General features: G+C 45.0%; 1 protein-coding gene across 4 annotated transcripts in view; it reads left to right on the forward strand.

Annotated features, from left to right (window-relative positions):
• The first annotated feature begins 5,867 nt into the window (after positions 1-5,867).
• tcf7l1b (transcription factor 7 like 1b) overlaps positions 5,868-19,334 on the forward strand; it is a 31,253-nt gene continuing 17,786 nt past the window's right edge. For 2 of the 4 annotated variants that reach the window (XM_069682771.1, XM_069682773.1), the window contains exons 1-3: positions 5,868-6,715; positions 6,837-6,909; positions 7,007-7,134. In XM_069682771.1, the coding sequence (XP_069538872.1) occupies positions 6,530-6,715; positions 6,837-6,909; positions 7,007-7,134 (387 nt within the window). In that variant the 5' untranslated portion in view covers positions 5,868-6,529. The remainder of the gene's footprint in view (positions 6,716-6,836; positions 6,910-7,006; positions 7,135-19,334) is intronic. The other 2 variants (XM_069682772.1, XM_069682774.1) reach the window with 1 other exon arrangement.

The following is a 19,334-nucleotide window of genomic DNA, read 5'->3' on the forward strand; positions in this document are numbered from 1 at the left end:
ATCTGATCATATTTATCCCATCATTTCAACCCAGATCAGCAGAAATGTTTTACTTTTTATGACATGCCATCTTAGTCTCCTTATTACTCCTCATAATATAATTTAAAGTGCACTTAGTTTGGTAGAAACATACACACACACAAGTTTCCCCCCCCACCGCAGCCCCTCCTCCTGTGATTGTGCACACACTACCAGCTGCACACACTCAAGTATGAAGCAACTACCAGCAGTTATCCTATGCAAGAAAGATTTACGCAGCAGCACATAAAGATGATGGTTTCCAGACGCTGTGCATTATTCTGATTGTGTGCTGCCGGACACGGTCAATCTATAGCTGCAGAGGGTAGAAAGAAGCAACCGTTATTATAAGTAATTAATGTGAGAAAGAAAATTCCTCATGCACTGGGAATAACTTTATCATCTCCTGTGGATACGCGCAGACAAAAGCCATGCAAGGACGCTAAAAATATGCAAAGGACTTGTGGTGCAAGTTTCCCAAGGCCGGAGAAAGGAAATAGACTGACAGTTTCTCCCTGACCTCTTTACTACCCCCCTGTAACCTCTTAACAACCCCCACGGGGGATCCTGTCTCTATGTGTAAAACAGACAGTCGAAAAGCATCCTGGAAACTTTAGAGGCACAAAAACAAGGGGACATGAGGAAGTCCAATAAGCTTGTATGTAGAGGAGATAATCTGGAGGCCACACAGACCAGGCGCCAAAGCCTATAGAGGCTGAAAGCTCGGCGGCGCAGCAGAGCAGCGTGGTCATTGTTGTCTTTGGAAAGTAAGCAGCTTCAGCGAGGCCAGCGGTGTGAAAGCCACCTCTCTTCTTGAGTGTCTGCTGTTGACATACAGAGCAGGTGCAGCTGCTTTCTACGGCCGCATCAAGTAGAACCCCCTCAAAAACACACACACACACACACACATGGGGCTTGGATGTCACAAGATGCAGGGTTATATGGACAAAGACAAATCTACCATTTTCTTTAATATCTCTGTAACAATCAGCCGGGCCGTGCTGAGTTAACACAGGGCCCACAGAGGCAGAAACAAAGGCTGGATTCTTCAGGCCTGAAGATGGCTATGGGAAATGGCAGGGATGCCAGTGCTGATAAGTGACCGAGCGGCTCGAGTTACTTCCAGCTGTCTGCAGCCATGCATGCCTGCGCGGAATGTATGGTTCACGCATAATGCAAACCATTGCATTTGCGTAATGCTCATAAAAAATCTGGCGGACATATTAAATAAAGTCAACAGCCTCTCACTCGGGCGAGGGGTTTACATCACAAGAAAGAATCTCCAGTCCTCTGAGGGGCGGTGCAGCACGTCCTCAGCTGAGAAAACACAGACAGATGAGGCCTGTGACCCTGCGAGCGATAGCGTTAACTGGATCAATAAAACCAAAAGCCTGGATGCACATGTGGAAAAAGTCCGGCTTTGTGGACAATTACGGCAGTCACAGCGCTGGACGCAGTAAATAACGTCCAGGAGGACCTGTTGGCATTGTTGGCTCTGCTTGTTTTTATTCCCTGCACCATAAAATCCCATATAGACACAGCAAAATAAAGAGTATAACTGTCTTATTGCAATTAAAACGACGGGAAATTAAAGTTAATATAAAACCACGCCTGTAAAAGATTAATAGCGTTTAATACAGGCTGTATTTTTCTGCTGTAAACCGAGTTAGACTGAGAAAGCAGCGCCACACTGCATTAGCATCACCTCAATACCAGCGAGGGCCTCTTCCTGTCCATTTGGAAAATATAAGTACATTTTCAAGCTGCTGCACACTCCGAAAGGAGAGTGCTTTCTGCAGGCTTTGAAGTTCTCAGGAATAATGCTCCTTAAAAGCATCCCCCTGCAATACAGAAAAACATGAACATGGATTTCAGTAAAGAGGCGTGAGCGGACACTTCTTAGCAACCATGTAAATCCACAGCTGGAGGACCTGGACATGTTTGATGTCTTTAGAGTCTGATAATGTTTCACCTTTTGTAAAAGAAGCACTGATATGCCTTTATTCATCCATTCATTTGAGTTAACCAGTTAAAGCCCTGAACACAAATGAGTTTAATCAGCCACTGAATTAAGTGTCACTTTTCTGATATGATCACACAGACATAAACACACTCAACACTCATAGCTTTAAAGTTAAAAGCCTTAAATTGAGTTCTTCTTCCTGCAGAGGAACACTCTCTCTCTCTCGTGAAAGCAGCACCCTTCTGAAAAAGGACACTACAAATGCAACAAAGCAGCAGTAAGGCAGGAATCAAACTTTCCTTCTCTGCACAGTTTAGTGTTTCAGTTACACCCTGCAGGCAGTAAAAACTGTCGTCTAATCATATCCTCACACAGTCTTAAATGCCATATACGCCCATACCAGCCTGGAAAGGGGACCTTTCTGAGGATTAAAACGGATATGAGGTTATTTTAGTGAGATCCATGATTGCACGAGGCACTCCCATGCAGACTTAGTGCGATGACTGAGGAGGTGAGCTAATGTGGTGATGCAAAGAGAGAGTTGTGTAAGTTCATCTGCGACGGATCCAAGTGTTGCTTTGTGATCTTTTTAGATCTGTTGATCCTTTTGTTGTGTTGCGTGTGTGCGTAATGGGATCATACGAGGGGAAATACATGGCAGGATGCTTTCAGATATTTTTGGATAAATCCACAGCAGTGACAGGTATTGATCGGTTTACACGCTGTAAATAAAGCATGTTAGGTGAAGCCTCATACGTAGAGATATATCGCTACATCTGTTATAATTGTTCCAGATTGTTGTTTTTAGCCAATTTTCTTGCTACATTCAAGCTCTACAAAACCAAATTGAGTTATTCTGGAGGCCTCGTCGGATGAATAAAAGAACATAACTTGGGTACGCTTCAAAGACAATCAAGTGAGACCTAAATCTCCCGAAGTGAGATGGATGGAAGCAGCAGCAGCACATTGTGTGATCTGACATGTCCTCCGCACACTTTAACTAGTATTATTAGAGAGCCTGACAGGGCGGGTTTGGCCCTGGCAGGACGCGTTGGACGCTCTGCTGCAGATCAGAGGGAAAGGCGAGGGGAAAAGCTTGAACACCTCTGAAACAGTGAGGAGAAAGCGTGATGAGGAGGATGGGAATTACTGCTGAATTAAGCACCACTTTGATTGGGGAAGTGATTGACCGGCGGTTGGCAAAACATGAAAGAATGACCTTGAATTCTCCAAAGCGAGTATGGATTGGCACACTGCATCTCTCCCTCTCCTCTCCTCTCTCTCTCTCTCACACACACACACAAGGAGAAACACATACATGGGTATCGACACACATCAGTGCTCCATCTCCCTTTAGTGAGGGGGGGAAAAAAACTGAACACACAGTCACGTACGACAAGCCAGAGTTGAGAGAGCAACTTCAAAGTAAGGCAGATGCAGGGACAGCACCCTCTGAATAAATTTTCTGGCCACCAGTCGATCTGCCCTCGGGCTAAGATTGTGGCTGCTCGCATCTCTCCTGACCCCTCATCAGCTCCCAGTTAGAACCAATCCTGCTCTAACAAGGCTGCAACGAGAGACAACGAGGGATGGAAAGGTAAATATGCAGGAGATTAAATCTTAGCTGCAGAAAAATTAATACTCAGCAGATGCTAAATTGTGAAGAAAGTGAAGGTGCTTTGGTGAGGGCCAAACACATTACAGATACCTGAAGTTTCTCTGTCCACAATTAACCACTTTGTAGCATTTTATTCTCTAAACGTTGGTGCTCTTATTTTGAAATAAAACCTTCCAGACACTGGATTTGCCTCCTTTATTTACCACAGAGGTGATACATCTCACTCTGCTGCTACAGCTTCCTTTACCCCCTGCATGCCGGTGGTGTTTAATAGCACACTGCTGAAACTTGTGCGTGTGTGAGAAGTGTCAGGATTTAAAAGATATTCCTGGTCAGCAACTGCGTCTGCATGTCATTATTATTTTTCTGCGTGTTGACTTGTTTTAATATTTGATTTCTTTATTAATCATTCATGAGGCTATGGAGCGTGAGCGCTGAATAATTGTAATTACACCTGCTGGGACATGCATACTCCATTACATCTCTGACATGAGCTTGATTTAAAGAATAGAATCTGTGTTCTCTCTGCTCGGTGCTGCTTTTGGGTGTAGACAAACTTCACTGTGGGTCAGTGTTCAAGTAAAGGTTGCATCATCAATTGGGATGAGCAAAATGTTGCCCGAGCATCATTTGGAAAAAGCACGCTCTCACATTCTCTGCATACTGTAGCTAAGGAAAACAATGATCTGCACCCTGAGGGCAAATATTCACCTGTGTGAGTGCAACGTGTATTTCTGTGTAGCAGAAACCCACTCTCCATAACGACCCTGCGAGCTATTCATAGAAAATGCAGTATGCAACGGCCGTATATGTTGCTTTTAACTGAATACAAATACACACCCCGACGTGCACGCACACACACACTCGCACACAAACACCCAGGAGGAGTGGGGATCTAATGAGGCCCGTGGAGACACTGCTGGATTGTCAGTCAACCCTCAGCCTGCTGACACGCAGTCGACAACATCAATGACTCCTTTTCTCAAACGGGGGAAGCCTGTCGAGTTGCATCAGATGTAAAGACGAGTGTGGGGTCCACTGGATTTGGACTGAGAGAGGTGGAGAGAGGGGTGAATAAGGAAATGTGCTGCAAGAGAGGAAAAGTTAACTTAGGTGGAAGATTTTGCAACTTTTAAGCAAACCTTGGATTTAAAACACATCTCCAAGTCAGGATTTACGTCCAAGTTCCTCCAAAGATGCAACAAAAAAGTTCTAACCACTTCCCTTCTTCTTCTACGACTCTACCAAACTCTCCCTCCAATCCTGCTCCTCACATCAACAATGTATTTCACAGGATGCCTGGATGTTCTGTCATACCTATATTTGTGCCATAATGGGCCATGCTTATCCCAGGTGTTATTGCTCTTTGTGTTTCCCAGCGTATTGTTTCAGGACGCACAGACGTGCAATTTACATGGCAGTGTGTAATTATGACTTTCTCGCTAAAGCCGGGCCTGTCATTTTCACAAGGAGGGAGGCTGTGTGGTCTCTGCAACACTGAATGTATCAGCTGGTCACACCACATGACAGACTGCAGGTTTACTACAAGTCTAAAGAGGAAAACACATCATTATTTGGTATTAAATGCAACAAGCCAAAGCAGGCAACGCTGACTGATGCTTATATTTGATATCATTCCTGCAGTTTTAATATTATTCGAACTAAAGCTCCTGTGAGGAACTTTCAGTTTGTGTTGATTTTGGCGCCCCCTGTGGACAAAGCTGTACCTCTAATCTCTTTGCTGTTTTTGTCCTGTACATGCGTAAGTGGTGGTTTTTAACAAAAATCCTGCTCTTCCTGCTTTCCTTAACAGTCATATGTGTCACTCACTTTACATTTCTGCCCTGGAAAATGTAAACAAAGGGTGCAGTTAATCGCTTCGTCTGACACCTACCCCCCCACCAGCAGTTTTAGACATTAAAAATAACGATATAGAGATAATCAATCTTGTCGCTGATGGTCTGGTTTGCTTTTGTAGGTCATATAGAGTAATCAGAATTAATTTCAGTCTGTTTCAGAACCATTAAAAAACTCCATACAGGAGCTTTAATGTTATAATCTGTCTGGTTACACTGTTCCTCCATATTCAGACCCCTACTATTCTGCTACATGGTGTGGTGGCTCGAGGCTGGAGACTTGCTGATCTACATGCTGCTGAATGAAGTGTCGGTTTTCAGCTCTAACTCCTCCCCTATGGACGGACGGGCTGCGCTTTTCTTCCACTTGAACAACCAAGTAGTTTTCAGGGCGCATTCCCCGGCAGCAATGTGGAGGGAAAGGGCGACCACGTCCAGCTGAACACTTTTACACCCTTATCTCTCCTTTATACTCTCTAAACTTTTGTGTGTTTTTTTTTAGAGGAAAGGAAAATTCGTCTTCTTGGGAGGAAACAAAGCGAGTTAGAAGTGAAGAAAACTGCAGCCACAGCGTCTCGTGTTGTTTTTTCTTCTTTTTTTTCTGACTCGAGCCTTTGTTTGGATATTAGGAGATGAAATCGGACGTGTTTCTGGTTTTTGAGTAGTCCTCTCGGTGACTTGGACTGTAGTTTATGTGGTCCCTGGGCTCTGTAGGAGGAGGAGAGAGAGTCCCATTCCTCAGCAGCACAACAAGGAGACACACACAGGGGCCACAAGTTGTCCACAAGCTGCGAAGGAGCACAAACTTTGCCAAGTTGTTGCGCATCCGGCCACCGACGCCAAACACTCATCGATATTTTCTACCAGCGCCTCTAGTGCAACTTTAACTGTGGATTATCATCGCCATGGACAAGGGGAAGCCGATCAGAGGATGAATACGGAGTTTTGAATCATGAGCTTCTTGTAGTTAGTTTACTACTCCGGAGACGCGTTTGGACTACACTGATCTGATAAAAAACGCAAATTCTTTTTGCGATTATTTCCCCTCTTGTTGTTATTAAAAACTCTGCAAAAATGCCACAGCTGAACGGAGGCGGTGGGGACGATTTGGGGGCGAATGATGAGATGATTTCTTTTAAAGACGAAGGAGAGCAGGAGGAAAAGATATCCGAGAATGTGTCAGCGGAAAGGGATTTGGATGATGTGAAATCCTCGCTGGTGAACGAGTCGGAAAACAACAGCAGCTCGTCAGACTCAGAGGTGAGGAAACTGATATTTAAAAGAAGTCCGTATGTTACTCAGCGTGGGGAGAAATAGGGTTTAATGGTGTTGAAAGTTTCATCAGTTTCTTCCCCTCCGTGTGTGTTTCTCTCCTTGTCAGCAGGCAGAGCGGCGCCCCCGAGCCAGACCAGACTTAGAAAGTTATGAGAAAACAAGGGACTACTTCCATGAAGGTAAAACTAAAAACTTCCTCGGTTCTTTGTGTACTTGTACTTGCAATTCTGTCTCATTTTTGCTTTTATTAACCCTGTTTTTCCTGTATCCCTGCAGCGCTAAGAAGGCAGCAAGATGGAGGCTTTTTTAAGAGTCCTCACTATCCTGGCTACCCGTTTCTCATGATCCCAGACCTCACCAACCCCTACCTATCCAACGGTTCTCTCTCTCCCAGTGCAAGAACAGTAAGTCCCCCTGTTGGTGTCTTACACTTTCTTTCTTTACTCTCTTTTCCTCATTCTGTCGCACGCTGCGAAAGTTTTGTCCGTGCGTAAAAGTTCCCTGTGCACCGCCAGACCGCCATATTCCCTCCGAGTGGCCTCTCAAGGAGCACTAACTACTTCTTTGTTCTTTTTTGGGGGATATAGCCTACATTTCTGCCTGCCACCCACCACCCTCTGCAGGGCTTATGTTTGACAACTTCTCATTTTGGCTCAAAGTTCAGACACATTAGTCATTCTTTGTTATTTTGAAGGATTTATGGCAGCTGCTTGTCGAAAATATCCTGCAACACTCACGCTGGATCTTGATTATATACTTTACCAAAGCTGATTTATGTGTTTGCACTATTAATTTCCTGCAGGGACTTGCACTTAACAGAATACAGGCTTATATTCTGCTAAAGATTTATTTCACAGTTGCAAGATATTTTAAAGTTCGCCCAGAGGATTAGTAGCGTGCTGGTAGGAAATAGTGACACTACAGACATTATCTGCAGAAGAAGAAAAAAAAGCTGTTCCTGAAGTCACATCCTACAGTTACAACAATGTAACAGCACACATGGGAGGTATTTTAATGCACCCGCCATGACAGCTGCTGTCCAGAGACTTTAAAAGTCTGCAAAAGGTTGATAGAGTTTCTTGTTGATGCAGAAGTTGCAGCTTGTTTTTATTGTAAGCGTAATTATGTCTTTACAATAATTTCACAGCAGTTAGCAGTGACAATAACACGACTAATTGTTGGATATACCCCTCACTAAGGCTAAAGAACATGCCGTACTGCACAGTCATAATTAATGCAGATTTTAAAACAAACATGGAGGATTTAACGCCCTACAAGCACCACTATTTGGATTTATTGAGTACAGTTTATTCAGGACTATGCAAACTTCCTTGAAATAATCCCTGCTGGAGATCTGTGTCCCCCCCTCTGAGCTCGTCCCTCCCCCAATCCATGTCACATCCCCCCCAAAAACAAGTACTTTCGTTAAGGCCTGGCAGGCATCTGACTGAAAAGACAAGCCCCCCTCCTCCCTCCCTCCTCCTCCCTTTTTTTCTGTCTCCTTTTCACTGTTCCAGGCCCACTACTCCCCTCGCCTCCCTCTACCTTCCATTCAATTAGAAAGGCGTTAGTTGACCATTGTTATTCTGAGCAGTCTTGATGGCTTCATTGGAGGTCTCCATTGGGGCTCATTAACTAAATGGCTACTCTGCTCACACTAGGTGATACAGACCGGCGTGTAGATCGACTATCTCGTTGCTTTTGGCCACCAGAGTTTCACTGGGATGATGTCAGAGATAAGGGTAGAAAGGTGCCTTTTTGTTACAAACGTTACAGTTTTAAGTTATAAATGTTTGCAGTTTATCCTCTTCCCTCTTCTTGTTTTTGCCCCTCACTTTCACCGTGTTTCCGTCCAGCTCAAACAAAGTCCAAAATTAAAAAGTCCGCTCCTGTTGCTCAAGGCAAAGTAGCAAATAATTGGAGAGGATTTAAAATTCAGAGGAATAATCCTCCATATTGAAAGAAAGAAAAAAAGAATGAGGTCAATGGGACAGAGTGAGCTGACACTGTCAATCATCAGCGTGGCAGAAAACATGCAGGCAGACAATGGCTGGCATACTTAGCAGCCGTCTTAAGGTCTCAGCATTGCGCTTGGCTCGGCGTGAATGCAGCTCAATTGATTGATTGGACGTTCGACTTAGTACCTTTTCAGGCCCGCATTCTCGCTTTGTTTACCTGTGGGTGAAGTTCGACACAGTCCGGATTTACTGGGTGATATTCACCAGTGGCCTGTGCCCACGTCTGGCCGACATCTTGGCCTGTAACTAATGAGCTCCAGGGTTACATTTATCCTGCATAATCATTGTGTTAAACAGGCTGATTGGCTGCTGAGATCAAATTTGCCCACAGGGTAACCTCGTTTGCGTCGTCACCTCTGGGGCTGGGATACAAACAATCCCCGGAGCCAGCAAACACTTTATTATTACACTGTGTGTGTGTGTGTGTGTGTGTGTGTGTGTGTGTGCTGGGAAGGCCTGCTGGGACTGACAGATTTGTTTTATAAGTGTGGTGTGGTATGTGGTTGTACTTGTGCTGCATGGGACGCATTAAAGTTGTGCCTCTTAAAGTGATCATGCGATTGATAGCAGGCAGCAGAATTAAAGGAGGAATAGAAAAATGCGTGCACATGCACGCATCTATTTACTACTCCCACTTCTGGTCTTATTTTGTGCAAGAATAACAAGTAAAATGCGTTTATATTCTGTGCATATTGTACAAATATGTGTTTAAAGGGATACACTGCTGACAGAATGTTGCTCAAGAGTGATCGAGCAGTGATTTCACCCTGCACGTTGACGGATTTGAGGCCTGAACTCTTAAATTTGGATGTGGCAACCCTCTCATGAGCAATGCGAGACAGGCCTACATGGGATCAGCACAGAGTTCCCCCGAGGGCCGAGCATAACTGATTTAAAGCCTGCTCCGAGCTGACATTCTGCTGTAATCCGCTGAGAGTTGAGGAGGAGGTTTCATGTTTGCAGAGATGTTCCACCACCAGACTTCTGCCTGCTGCCGTGGTGAGAGAGTGTTTTTCTCCTCCTATGACAAATCCAGCTCATTGTTTGTCGTCTCATTGAAGTGATTATCGCCGCATTGTTCCTGTAGTGACAGACTGGTGCCAGATTTAATTGGTGAACACACACTGAAGCTTGACGCCAACACTTGTCAGCTTCATCAGCACTTTGGGATAAACTCTGCCGGTGCGTCATCGTCGTCACTGACGAGCGAAATGCCTCTTGTGTGTGAGAGGTGGAGGGTTAGCGGCGGCGAGGTTAGCCGCTCAGATATATCTTTAGGACGAAGTGGAGCTGCCGAGCATGATGCCTGAATAGAAAATAGTTTGAGATATGAATGAGCCTGAATAAGTCTGAACATGTCAGCGGCTGCACACGCATGCCTCTCTTGACTTCCATTCTTTCTGCTGCTTTCGCTGCTTAAAAATGTGCAGACAAAGAAAAAGTCAACACAGACATTGTCCCGCTGAAGAAAAGGGGCCTCTCCCTGCATAAGCAAACGCCATGTGTGTGTGTGGAGGTGTCTTTTCATCAGGTGGCTCACTCACCTTTCTGAGTATGTGTGTGTGTTCATGCATGCAGCAGGTTTGTGTGTGTAAAGTCTGGTGGCTGGGGGGGAGGTAGAGGGAGGAGGAGGTGGGGGGCGTTCAGGTGAGGCTCTGTGGATACTTTGCAACAGAGGGAACAGTGTGCCGGGCTCGCTTTCTGACAACCCTCAGTGTTGTGTTCCTGAATGTTAGAGCGCAAATATTTTCTCAGCCAAGCGCTGTGTCAACAGAGCGAACGGTTTGGACTAAGTTTATAGTTTTTAAAAGATTTTTCCTTCAAAGGCAAACACATCCACAGCAGTTTAGTGGCTCTGTTCAATTAGAAACAGGTCGCCAGCGGCCGCAGACATGCCATCGCTGGCTGAGAAGAGCGGCGTGGACTGATTCGTGATGAAAATGTTGTTTCAGTTTGAGGAAATTCTGTTGAATTTAGCAAAAAAAATATGTGGAAATATTGCAATAATCAGGATTTAGTTCGAGAAGGACGAGGAGGATGCACTTTTAGAAGCGTTTTTATTGAGTGCAGCAAAAATTGTTACGAATTTGTGTGTCTCAGCTGTAACTTTTAAATTGCACAGAGGTAATGCTGCAACTCGTGATGATCATTTAGTGTTTAAAATGTTAGAAAGATGTCTTTAAGTTGCATCTTTTGTCAAACCAACACTTCAAAACCCAAACTTTGATTTACAAAAAGATGGTGAGCAAGAAATCCTCACATTTAATAAGGTAGAAAAGCAAAAGTTTGACAGTTTTACCTTAAAAATCTCCCCAAAATTTCACAGATAATAAAAATGTTTGGCGTACATTTTCCGTTCGCTTAATTAATCGATTAGTCGTTGCAGCTCTGCACAGGGATAATAAAGGTCAGGTCTAATTAGTGCAACACAATGCAAAGCAGGTTATAGTGGTGATTATATTGTCCTAACATGTTACCATGATTCCACTAAACATGCCGTTACATATAAATCATATAAATCAGTACATGTCAGATCTTGAGTATGAGCACTGTCTGTCTTCAGTAGCTCCACATGCAGCCTGTCTTGTGCATCACACTCTTCCTAACATCACTCATCTGTGTGAAATGGTGTCAGTCCTAGGTCTGCATCCTTCCCTCTGCCGGTCTCTGTGGAAAGCACGAGCTGGCGTCAATCCCTCCTGCTACCCCTGCTAGCCCGCTAGTTCGCTACCTAACCCACCCACTCGCCCGCCTGACATTAGAAATTCTGTTTATAGCGCGCTCTGGCTCCTCGCGCGCAGGGCCCATCAGGAGCATCTCAGCACCCTTTGAGGAAAGGAGAACCAACATCTCCCCTCTCGCGCCGCACGCTCCCCATGTTCAGCGACATCAATGAATCCCTTTGATGTGCCAAGATGAATATGTGTGCAAATGTGTTTTTATCAATTAATGTGTTTTTCTCATTTGAGATGTTTGGCCGGAGCTGCTGTTGGAGTTTGGTGCGTTTGCTTTTCCACGTGAAAAATTTGGGCAAAAACTTGTGTTTCTGAGCTGAGAGACGTTTATGGAAAGGTGGGAGACTCGAGAAGCCCTGAATGTACTCCAAAATATATCTTCTTTTTACACCTTTGAAACAGTTAAAGCTGCGGTTTTAAGCACGTCGAACAACAAAAAAGTAGTGCCGTAATACGACATATTAAAGGGAATCACCAAAGTTAGATTCTGAAGCTTTGTTCAGAGGTCTCTTTCTGTCGCTTCTTTCACACAATCTCAGCCGTTGTCTAGTGAATGGTCAGTTAAGGGTTCAGCTAATTTAAAACTCAAAGGTAGAAGTTGAGAATGTGGCCCAGATCCAAATCTTTTATAGCATCTAATTATTCGGAAAAAAGTGAGAAACAGGACTTAAAGATGGAGATGTGGGTGGGGGAGTCACGTATCATGTGTCATGTGAATACCAGCTTAGTCATGTCTGTTCTGTGGTCTTAACCTGGGGTCCTGGTGCAAGGCGGGGGAGGGGATGGGCCTCTGGATTTATCAGGAGGTTAGTCAGACAAAACTCCCAGGTGACTACAGGCCCGGTCCTGAAACAGAAACTTAACGTGGAGTGATTACGTCGTTCATTCATCCAGTAAAATACGTTGGCTTCTACTTTTAATGCCATTTCAGGCTGTCTGTAAGTTTGAATATAGCTGAAACATTCAACTGATTGAAGGAAATCCAACAATTCTCACCATGTGGAAGCAATGCATCTTGGGAATTTTTGCTGGAAAATTGTTCAAAAAGCTGCTAATTAATGACCCAAATCAATATATTCATCGACAGGTCCAGTGACGTTAGCGTAATCTAAATCTGCCCATCAGAATAATTGTCCTAACATACAGCTACACTTGTATCTGCAGGCACACAGGGGGCTGGGGGGGTGGGGTGACAGTACACTGTGCCATTGGACTGTCCCATATAAGTGCGCTGGGCCCTCTCACGGCCGTAACCACTACTGTTTAGCTCACATAAAGAAATGTTTTCCCTCCATAATTGTACCTTAAACGCTTCTCTCCATGCTAATAAACCCAGCTTGTACAGCAGGAAGAGAAGGAAAACGCTCTAAACAGGGTTTCATCAGTCTGGTATTCCAAGCAGCTGTTTTCAGTTTAAGCACTGCAGGCAGCGGGCGAGCGAGAGAGAGAGAGATTGTTGATGAGATGCGGTGGTGGGAGCATGAACCGGGGCTGATACGGGTCCTGTGCCTGTTATCCCGAGGTGGGCCGGCTTCCAGACCTTGAGGCTCTCACTTATCTGAGGGATTCTGTCTCCCACAGAGCGCCGCTTCTTCACCGTAGACCACAATGCTTTGCCCTTCCCGTACAGTCACAGCCCAATCAGGAAACAGCGTGAGGCTATCAGATCATGCACATGTTGCATCAGTACGTGTGAGATTTGTATCCAGCTCTGCTGCAGTTCACATGGAAGCGCGCTCTCCCTGAACGGTTCTGTTAAAGGCCTCGTCCTGCAGAGTACATGAGCGCTATCAGGGAGGTTGTAGTGGTCATACTAAATTAAGAAGTGGATGGATATCCGTCCAGGATGAGGTTAGTTGACAGTGAGCAGAGCAGCTGTTCTTCGAGCAGAAGTTGTAAATCAGTTTGGCTGCTTCCCACCGAGTTTGTCCTGTAATGGTGGACGGCTGGGGCGGCTCGAGTCCCCTGACGGACGCAACACATTGCACCTGCAAACACGTGCAACCTCCTGCACCCAGATTACTCCAGAGTGGCTTTGATATAAGCATAATAATAGCTTATAAATGCATATACTTTATGTTCTGTTCTTCACTTCTTGATACCGATAAGATTAAAACTTGAAGATAAGCTTTCACTTTGTAAGCGATGATGTAACTGATGAGACTGACGCGCCATCTGTAATCTGAATTTAGCTCCGGCTCTAAAAACACAAGTAGTCCATGTAACGGATCGTATGTTTGACTACATAAATCTTAAAGCGAGCCGCCGGGAACTTTCCATGTTTAATACATTTATATAAGCAAGACACGTGTTACTGTGAGGTTACTTTTACAACACTTTAAGGGAAAGATTAGTCAAGTTTAAAAGAAGGAGCGATATAAAATATTCACAGTATTTCAGAGGTAAAATCAGCCTTCCTTTTAAACAGTTATTATATGCTGTTTTAATTGTAAGATGCAATGTGTTCCCATGGTTAATGTTGATGATAAGCTCACCTCTGGTTGCCCCCGGTTACCCCATGTTACCCTCATCAACCAATTGAACTTATTAAGAAGTCACAATGTTCTGCAGAGCAACAAATTCGATTACAGCCGAGGAAAGGCCCGAGTCATCTCAGATGTGTAGCCTCCTTATCTGCAACCAGACTTGCGGATCCCATTCGAACAAACAGAAAGTTCTGATATTTTTCTGCTTTAAATATCACGTTTTCTTGACCTCATCTGCGAGCCGGCGTTCTCGATTAGTGAGGAGTTGCGGGGGGCTGTTACGAGGGCCTTGTGCTCCTCAGACACAAGACGCTCTTCAGCGTCCGCGGGATTCCCCTCTCAGATGATCAGCAGCAGGATAAGGTTCCTTTGTACGCACATTTTATCACTTGACACACTCAGGTTTAGATTTTTGGCTGCGCTCGTTCTGTAACACAAGTGTTAAGTGGTAGATGATGGGCGGTTGGATGGCAGCTCCACACTTTACCGTTTCATTGGCTCGATACCGAATCCCTCTAAATGTGCCTGACTTATTTGCCTCAAATTTGGAGTCGCTACATTAGGAAAAAAAGATCTAATCAGCCTTATATGACATGGAGTAGGCCAAGGAGCCCTTTTGTTTGATTTGTACATGGGTTGGAGGGGCTGGCTATTGGAAATCCCTGAAGCAGGCTTTAGGGGCAGGTCTGATTCTCGTGTGAAATGGGAAGGCTCTATAGCTCTCGGCTGACTTGACTGGGGCTGTATGGGTGTGTTGGCAGGGGGAGCGCCGGTCATGAATAGGGTCTTTGACTACCTCAGACTTGCCCTGAAAGGCAGGACAAAGACCCTAGGGCAACGGCTTAGAGCCTCACAGCTGAGCTACAGAATGCTTGGCCGAGTCTTCCTCCCTCCTTGCCTGATTTAAATACTACAGTGGCTTTCAGCATTCTGGCGACGGAGGCTCGCATTCAACCGCGGCACATTTACCACCAACTTTTCTCTCTGTTTTTGTTTACACCACACTAATGCCAGAGCTGTTTACGTAATCCATTGTATAGAATCCATCAGAGGAGCTGGTGAATATGCATCAGTGACTCCCTGAAAACCGCCTGGAGATGAGCTTCATGCTGTTCGTATTAAGCAGACTTTAGTTGGATACAGACTAACTGCTGGCATATGTGTGCATCCCTGCTAATCACAACTCAACTCCAGGTCGTTAATTATGGAACGTTTCTGCTTATCTTAGTGCAAGACGGAGACGCTGGCGAGTAAACAAGACGAGTCTCGGCGCACACCTCTAATTGCTTGATTATTTTTGACCGATCCGAGCGACTCTTCAGCTCGGAGATTTGCAGGGGCAGAATAAAAAGCCATAAATCTTTTCTGCAGAGTTAATGGGGTTATTTGAGTCCTGTCCAGACACTCTCTCCCCACAGAGTGTCTAGTTTCAGATGTCACTCAGAGCTTTGTTTGCCCCCCAGGGTGAAGGGTTAGAGGTCAAGGTTCAGGGCCAGTTGGCTGAGTGGCCACAAAAGCCCAGGCTTCCCCTCAGCACATCCGATCCCTGCGTCCACACCAGCCTGTAGCCACAATGAAGGGATCAGTTTGCAACATTTGTCTTTTCTTATTATAACCTAGAAATTCATCTTCACTTGTGTCGAGAATCATACGGCTTCACGGTTTCGCAATGAGGCCATGAAAGTGTTTAAACTTTACGGCTTCAAACTTTAATTGTTTCAGTGGAAACTTGTGTAATTATTCAGTTACAGTCCTGATTTTGTTGCTTTTGCCGTCCAGCTACTGTGAAAACTTTAATTAGTGTAATTAGAGAATTTGTATTTCTGCAAAAACCCTCCTCTTCTCTCTTTCTTCGGGCTACATCAGCGAAATCTGACACCATCCTGCTGGGGAAAAAAAGTCTCTTTGTTCGAAACACCTCAGAAACTTTGCGAGCCCACAACCTCTCCCGCACCAGCCACCACCCACAACCTCAACTTCTCTCCCTGCAGCCCCTCCACCACCACCACCACCCAAACATGTCCTCCAGCCAGGTTTATTATGCTGTTTCACGCAGACCAAAATTGCAGCTGCATGGAGAACAATCTGGAGCACATTAGCTCAGGCGCTGTGATTTATAAATTGTTTCTCAGGCCATAAATCCCTGCTGTAATTGTGCACAAGCAGCCCTCTCTTTCTCCAGTCACTCCCCCTTCGTTCTCTCTCCCTCTCTTTCTCCCTCTCTCTCTCTCTGAGCAGCTTACAGTTCTGGGGTTAACACTAATTGTTTGCAGAAGTGTGCAGTTTGCATGAAGTTTGTTGCATTGTGGGGCAGATTTGGGGCTTGCAGATAACTTCATGAAAGATAAACTTTCCTACTTTTTTTCCCCTACAAACTCTCTCTCTCTCTCTCCGTCACGTGGTTTAGGATCGACGTCCAAAATGGGACGTGAGCATTTTGTCTCCAGCTCCATGTTGCTGTGGTTCGTGCTCTGCATTCCTGAAAACTGTGTAATTGTAAGGGGCCTCCTAAACTCTGTCCCTGGGAATTTGATATTTACAGCAGCCCCAGATCGTAATCACCTTGCCGTTCTCGTTAGACAGAATTGAAACTGAAAGATAGCAACAGCTGTATATATTGTTTTAAAGAGCATGTGCAGCCTTGAGTTCTCGGTCTGGTTAATGTTTGGAGGACATTTTGAGCGTGGACAGGCAGATATAAATCAATGCTAGTTCCTTGAAAAACATTTATTGAATATTGACAGAACAAAAAAGTGACACTCTCATGAAATAGGCCGTCATTGCTTACGTTTCTACTTCATTGTTTTGCTTTTACGAGACCTGCTGAACCTCACAGAGGTATACGGGACCTCATGACCCACGCCTTCCTCTAAAGGCTTTATCTCTGACCCCGAAAACCTACACGTTCGTAATGGAAACTTAACTCCCTACAAAGATTCAGACATGTAAACCGATCGCTGAATATGAACAAGAATTGAATTTATAGCCAAACCAATCCCAAGCTCCTGATTTAAGGCTCAATATCACTGTGCGCAGCATGATGAAAATGAAGTCTGCACATTGCAGGCAGAATGACTTTCACAAATGTTTCAGGTATAAAAATGCTCTGGCGACTTTCCAGACCTCCCTGCAGTCCGCTGACAATACGCATAACTAATCCTGGGGAATGTCATGGTCGTAAGTTGTGCGCTTTGTCGCACTCTGTGGAAGTTTGAAACCACTTTTGAAAATATTTTCTTAATAAATAAGATCCAGAGGAACATAGTGCTCAATTTTCAGGTCAAAGAAACATCTTTTTTTTAGTAGTTTGGTTGATTAAGTTAAGAAAAGACAAGATAAGTATTGTTCTTGGTTCGCCAATATGCAGATGACACCCTCTTGTTTAATGTTTCTATAAGTGCTCCCAAATGGCATGGGTTTCATTTCCAGCAGTCAGTCTGTGTGTGTCCGCGCGACAGGGCTAAGTGTCGGAGCATACCTTCAGCGTGTGAATGTGTGTGTGTGTGTTTGGGCAGAGCTGCAGGGGCAGGGCGGAGACAGGAGCCGGAGAGTGGAGTGAGCGGGGTTAGCAGTGGGGTGATAGGGATGTCAGGTAGTAAAATCTGAGATGAGGCAGGGCCCACAAGTCTGCGGGGCCTGGAGATTTGCGCCTGCACTCGGAGAGCAAACATAGGAGGCATCTGCAGGCAGCTGTGTGTGTGTGTGTGTGTTAGCGTAAGGGGGGTTGTGCTGCTGCTCAGGACAGGGGGGTGGGGGTGTGGAGCTGGGTGGTGGTGTTGGGTGGTGGTGAAGAGAGAGAGAGAGAGAGAGAGGAGGAGGGGTGGACTTGCAGAGAGAACACAATCAGCCCTCTGTTTTCATAAGACTTGTGGTATGTGAGAGCAGAAACAAATGTGTTTAATTTAGGCCCTTTTTTTCCTCCCTCGCTTGCCTTCGCCGCTACACCCACTTATGCCCACCTCAGTTTTTCAAAACTGACGTCCTGCCTTCAAGATGTCTCATTGCCTCTCCTGCCACTGTCAGCTGCTTTTAGGAAGTTTAAAAAAAGAGCCAAGAAAAGCTTAAAAAAACCCTCGTATACAATCAGCCACTGTGCCCTGTCAGAAAAAAACGACACTTTTAGCAGACGCGCTCAAATTTACTCATAGAGGGCGGGGGTAAATATTTATCTGGAAGACGAAGAGAAAGAGATTATTTTTATGTCTTCGCAGAGCGTTTGGAGTGATCACCGAGCTGTGGTATTTGCCCCGTTCAGTGCGAGGGGTGCATGCTGGACTTATTATTGCCTCCTAAAAGCCTTGGCAGGAAACGCTGTATTATATTGGTAACCCATGCTGTCTCCAGTCAATTTGTGTTCGGTCATAAATGAAAAATTCAGCTCTCACTTGTGTGTCATTTGCGTAGACTTACACCTACGTTCCGACACACACACACACACTTGATTTCTAAGTCGAGCTTTACTGTAAACATCCAGCCAACCGCTGCTAACCACCTCGTGTTCTGGAGTTAATTATACGGACGTTTACGGCTGTGAATTTCAATGAAACGAGGCTACTCCCCAAACAATAAAAAGTTGTGTTCCTGGACAAACAATGCCACAGGACATGGAAAAGGACGACATCTTTGACATTTGAGTTGCAGCCCGTCTTGACATCAGATCACGCTGACATTAAGCGAGGCGCTCTGTGACAATTGAAAGCAGATCTCCCAGGTACGGGAAACCACATAACTGACTTCACATAATTGACTTGAATAGCTTCGCGCCCTCCTCTCTGTCTTTATGAGATGGCCTTGCTCTCACCAGATGCATAATTATTTTCTTGTGTGTCTAATTATACAGTGAGTTTTATATGACCTGCTGGTGTGCTGCGTAACAGAATTACTCACATATTCCTAACTTTAACCTTCGCCAGACTGAGCAACTTTTCCTCTAGCTGCACAGCACAAAGTCAGCGAGACAGAGGAGGAACAATGGCGGCTTCATGCGACCTAGACGGCTTCTCTTCGAGCTGTGGATACAGGAAGCAGTAACTCAGGATCGTGTCATGCAAAAGGAAGAAAAAAAATAAACCCTGATACAAATAATTGCTTGAGCTGCAGAAATGCAAACTGCTGCTGAAGTGGCAGCTCCGTCACAGAATGTTAAAGAAGCCTTTAAGGGGGGTTTATGTTGGCCTTGTGTTCTGTTAATGCTGCTTTATTACTGAAACAGCAGTGAAGTCACTCCCAGGACTTTCAAATAAACGCAGGTTTTGCTTGCTAGTTTGGCCTTGTGCAGAATATGCATGAGGAAGTCATGTGACAGCGCTGCTCCTTGACTTTTTGGAAGTTGAATCTTGGAAATTCGTGCACTTAACATTGACTT

Source organism: Semicossyphus pulcher, unplaced genomic scaffold, assembly GCF_022749685.1.
Source record: "Semicossyphus pulcher isolate SPU_LCO1_2020_fin unplaced genomic scaffold, fSemPul1.0.p SCAF_6, whole genome shotgun sequence".
NCBI classification, from domain to species: Eukaryota; Metazoa; Chordata; class Actinopteri; order Labriformes; family Labridae; genus Semicossyphus; species Semicossyphus pulcher.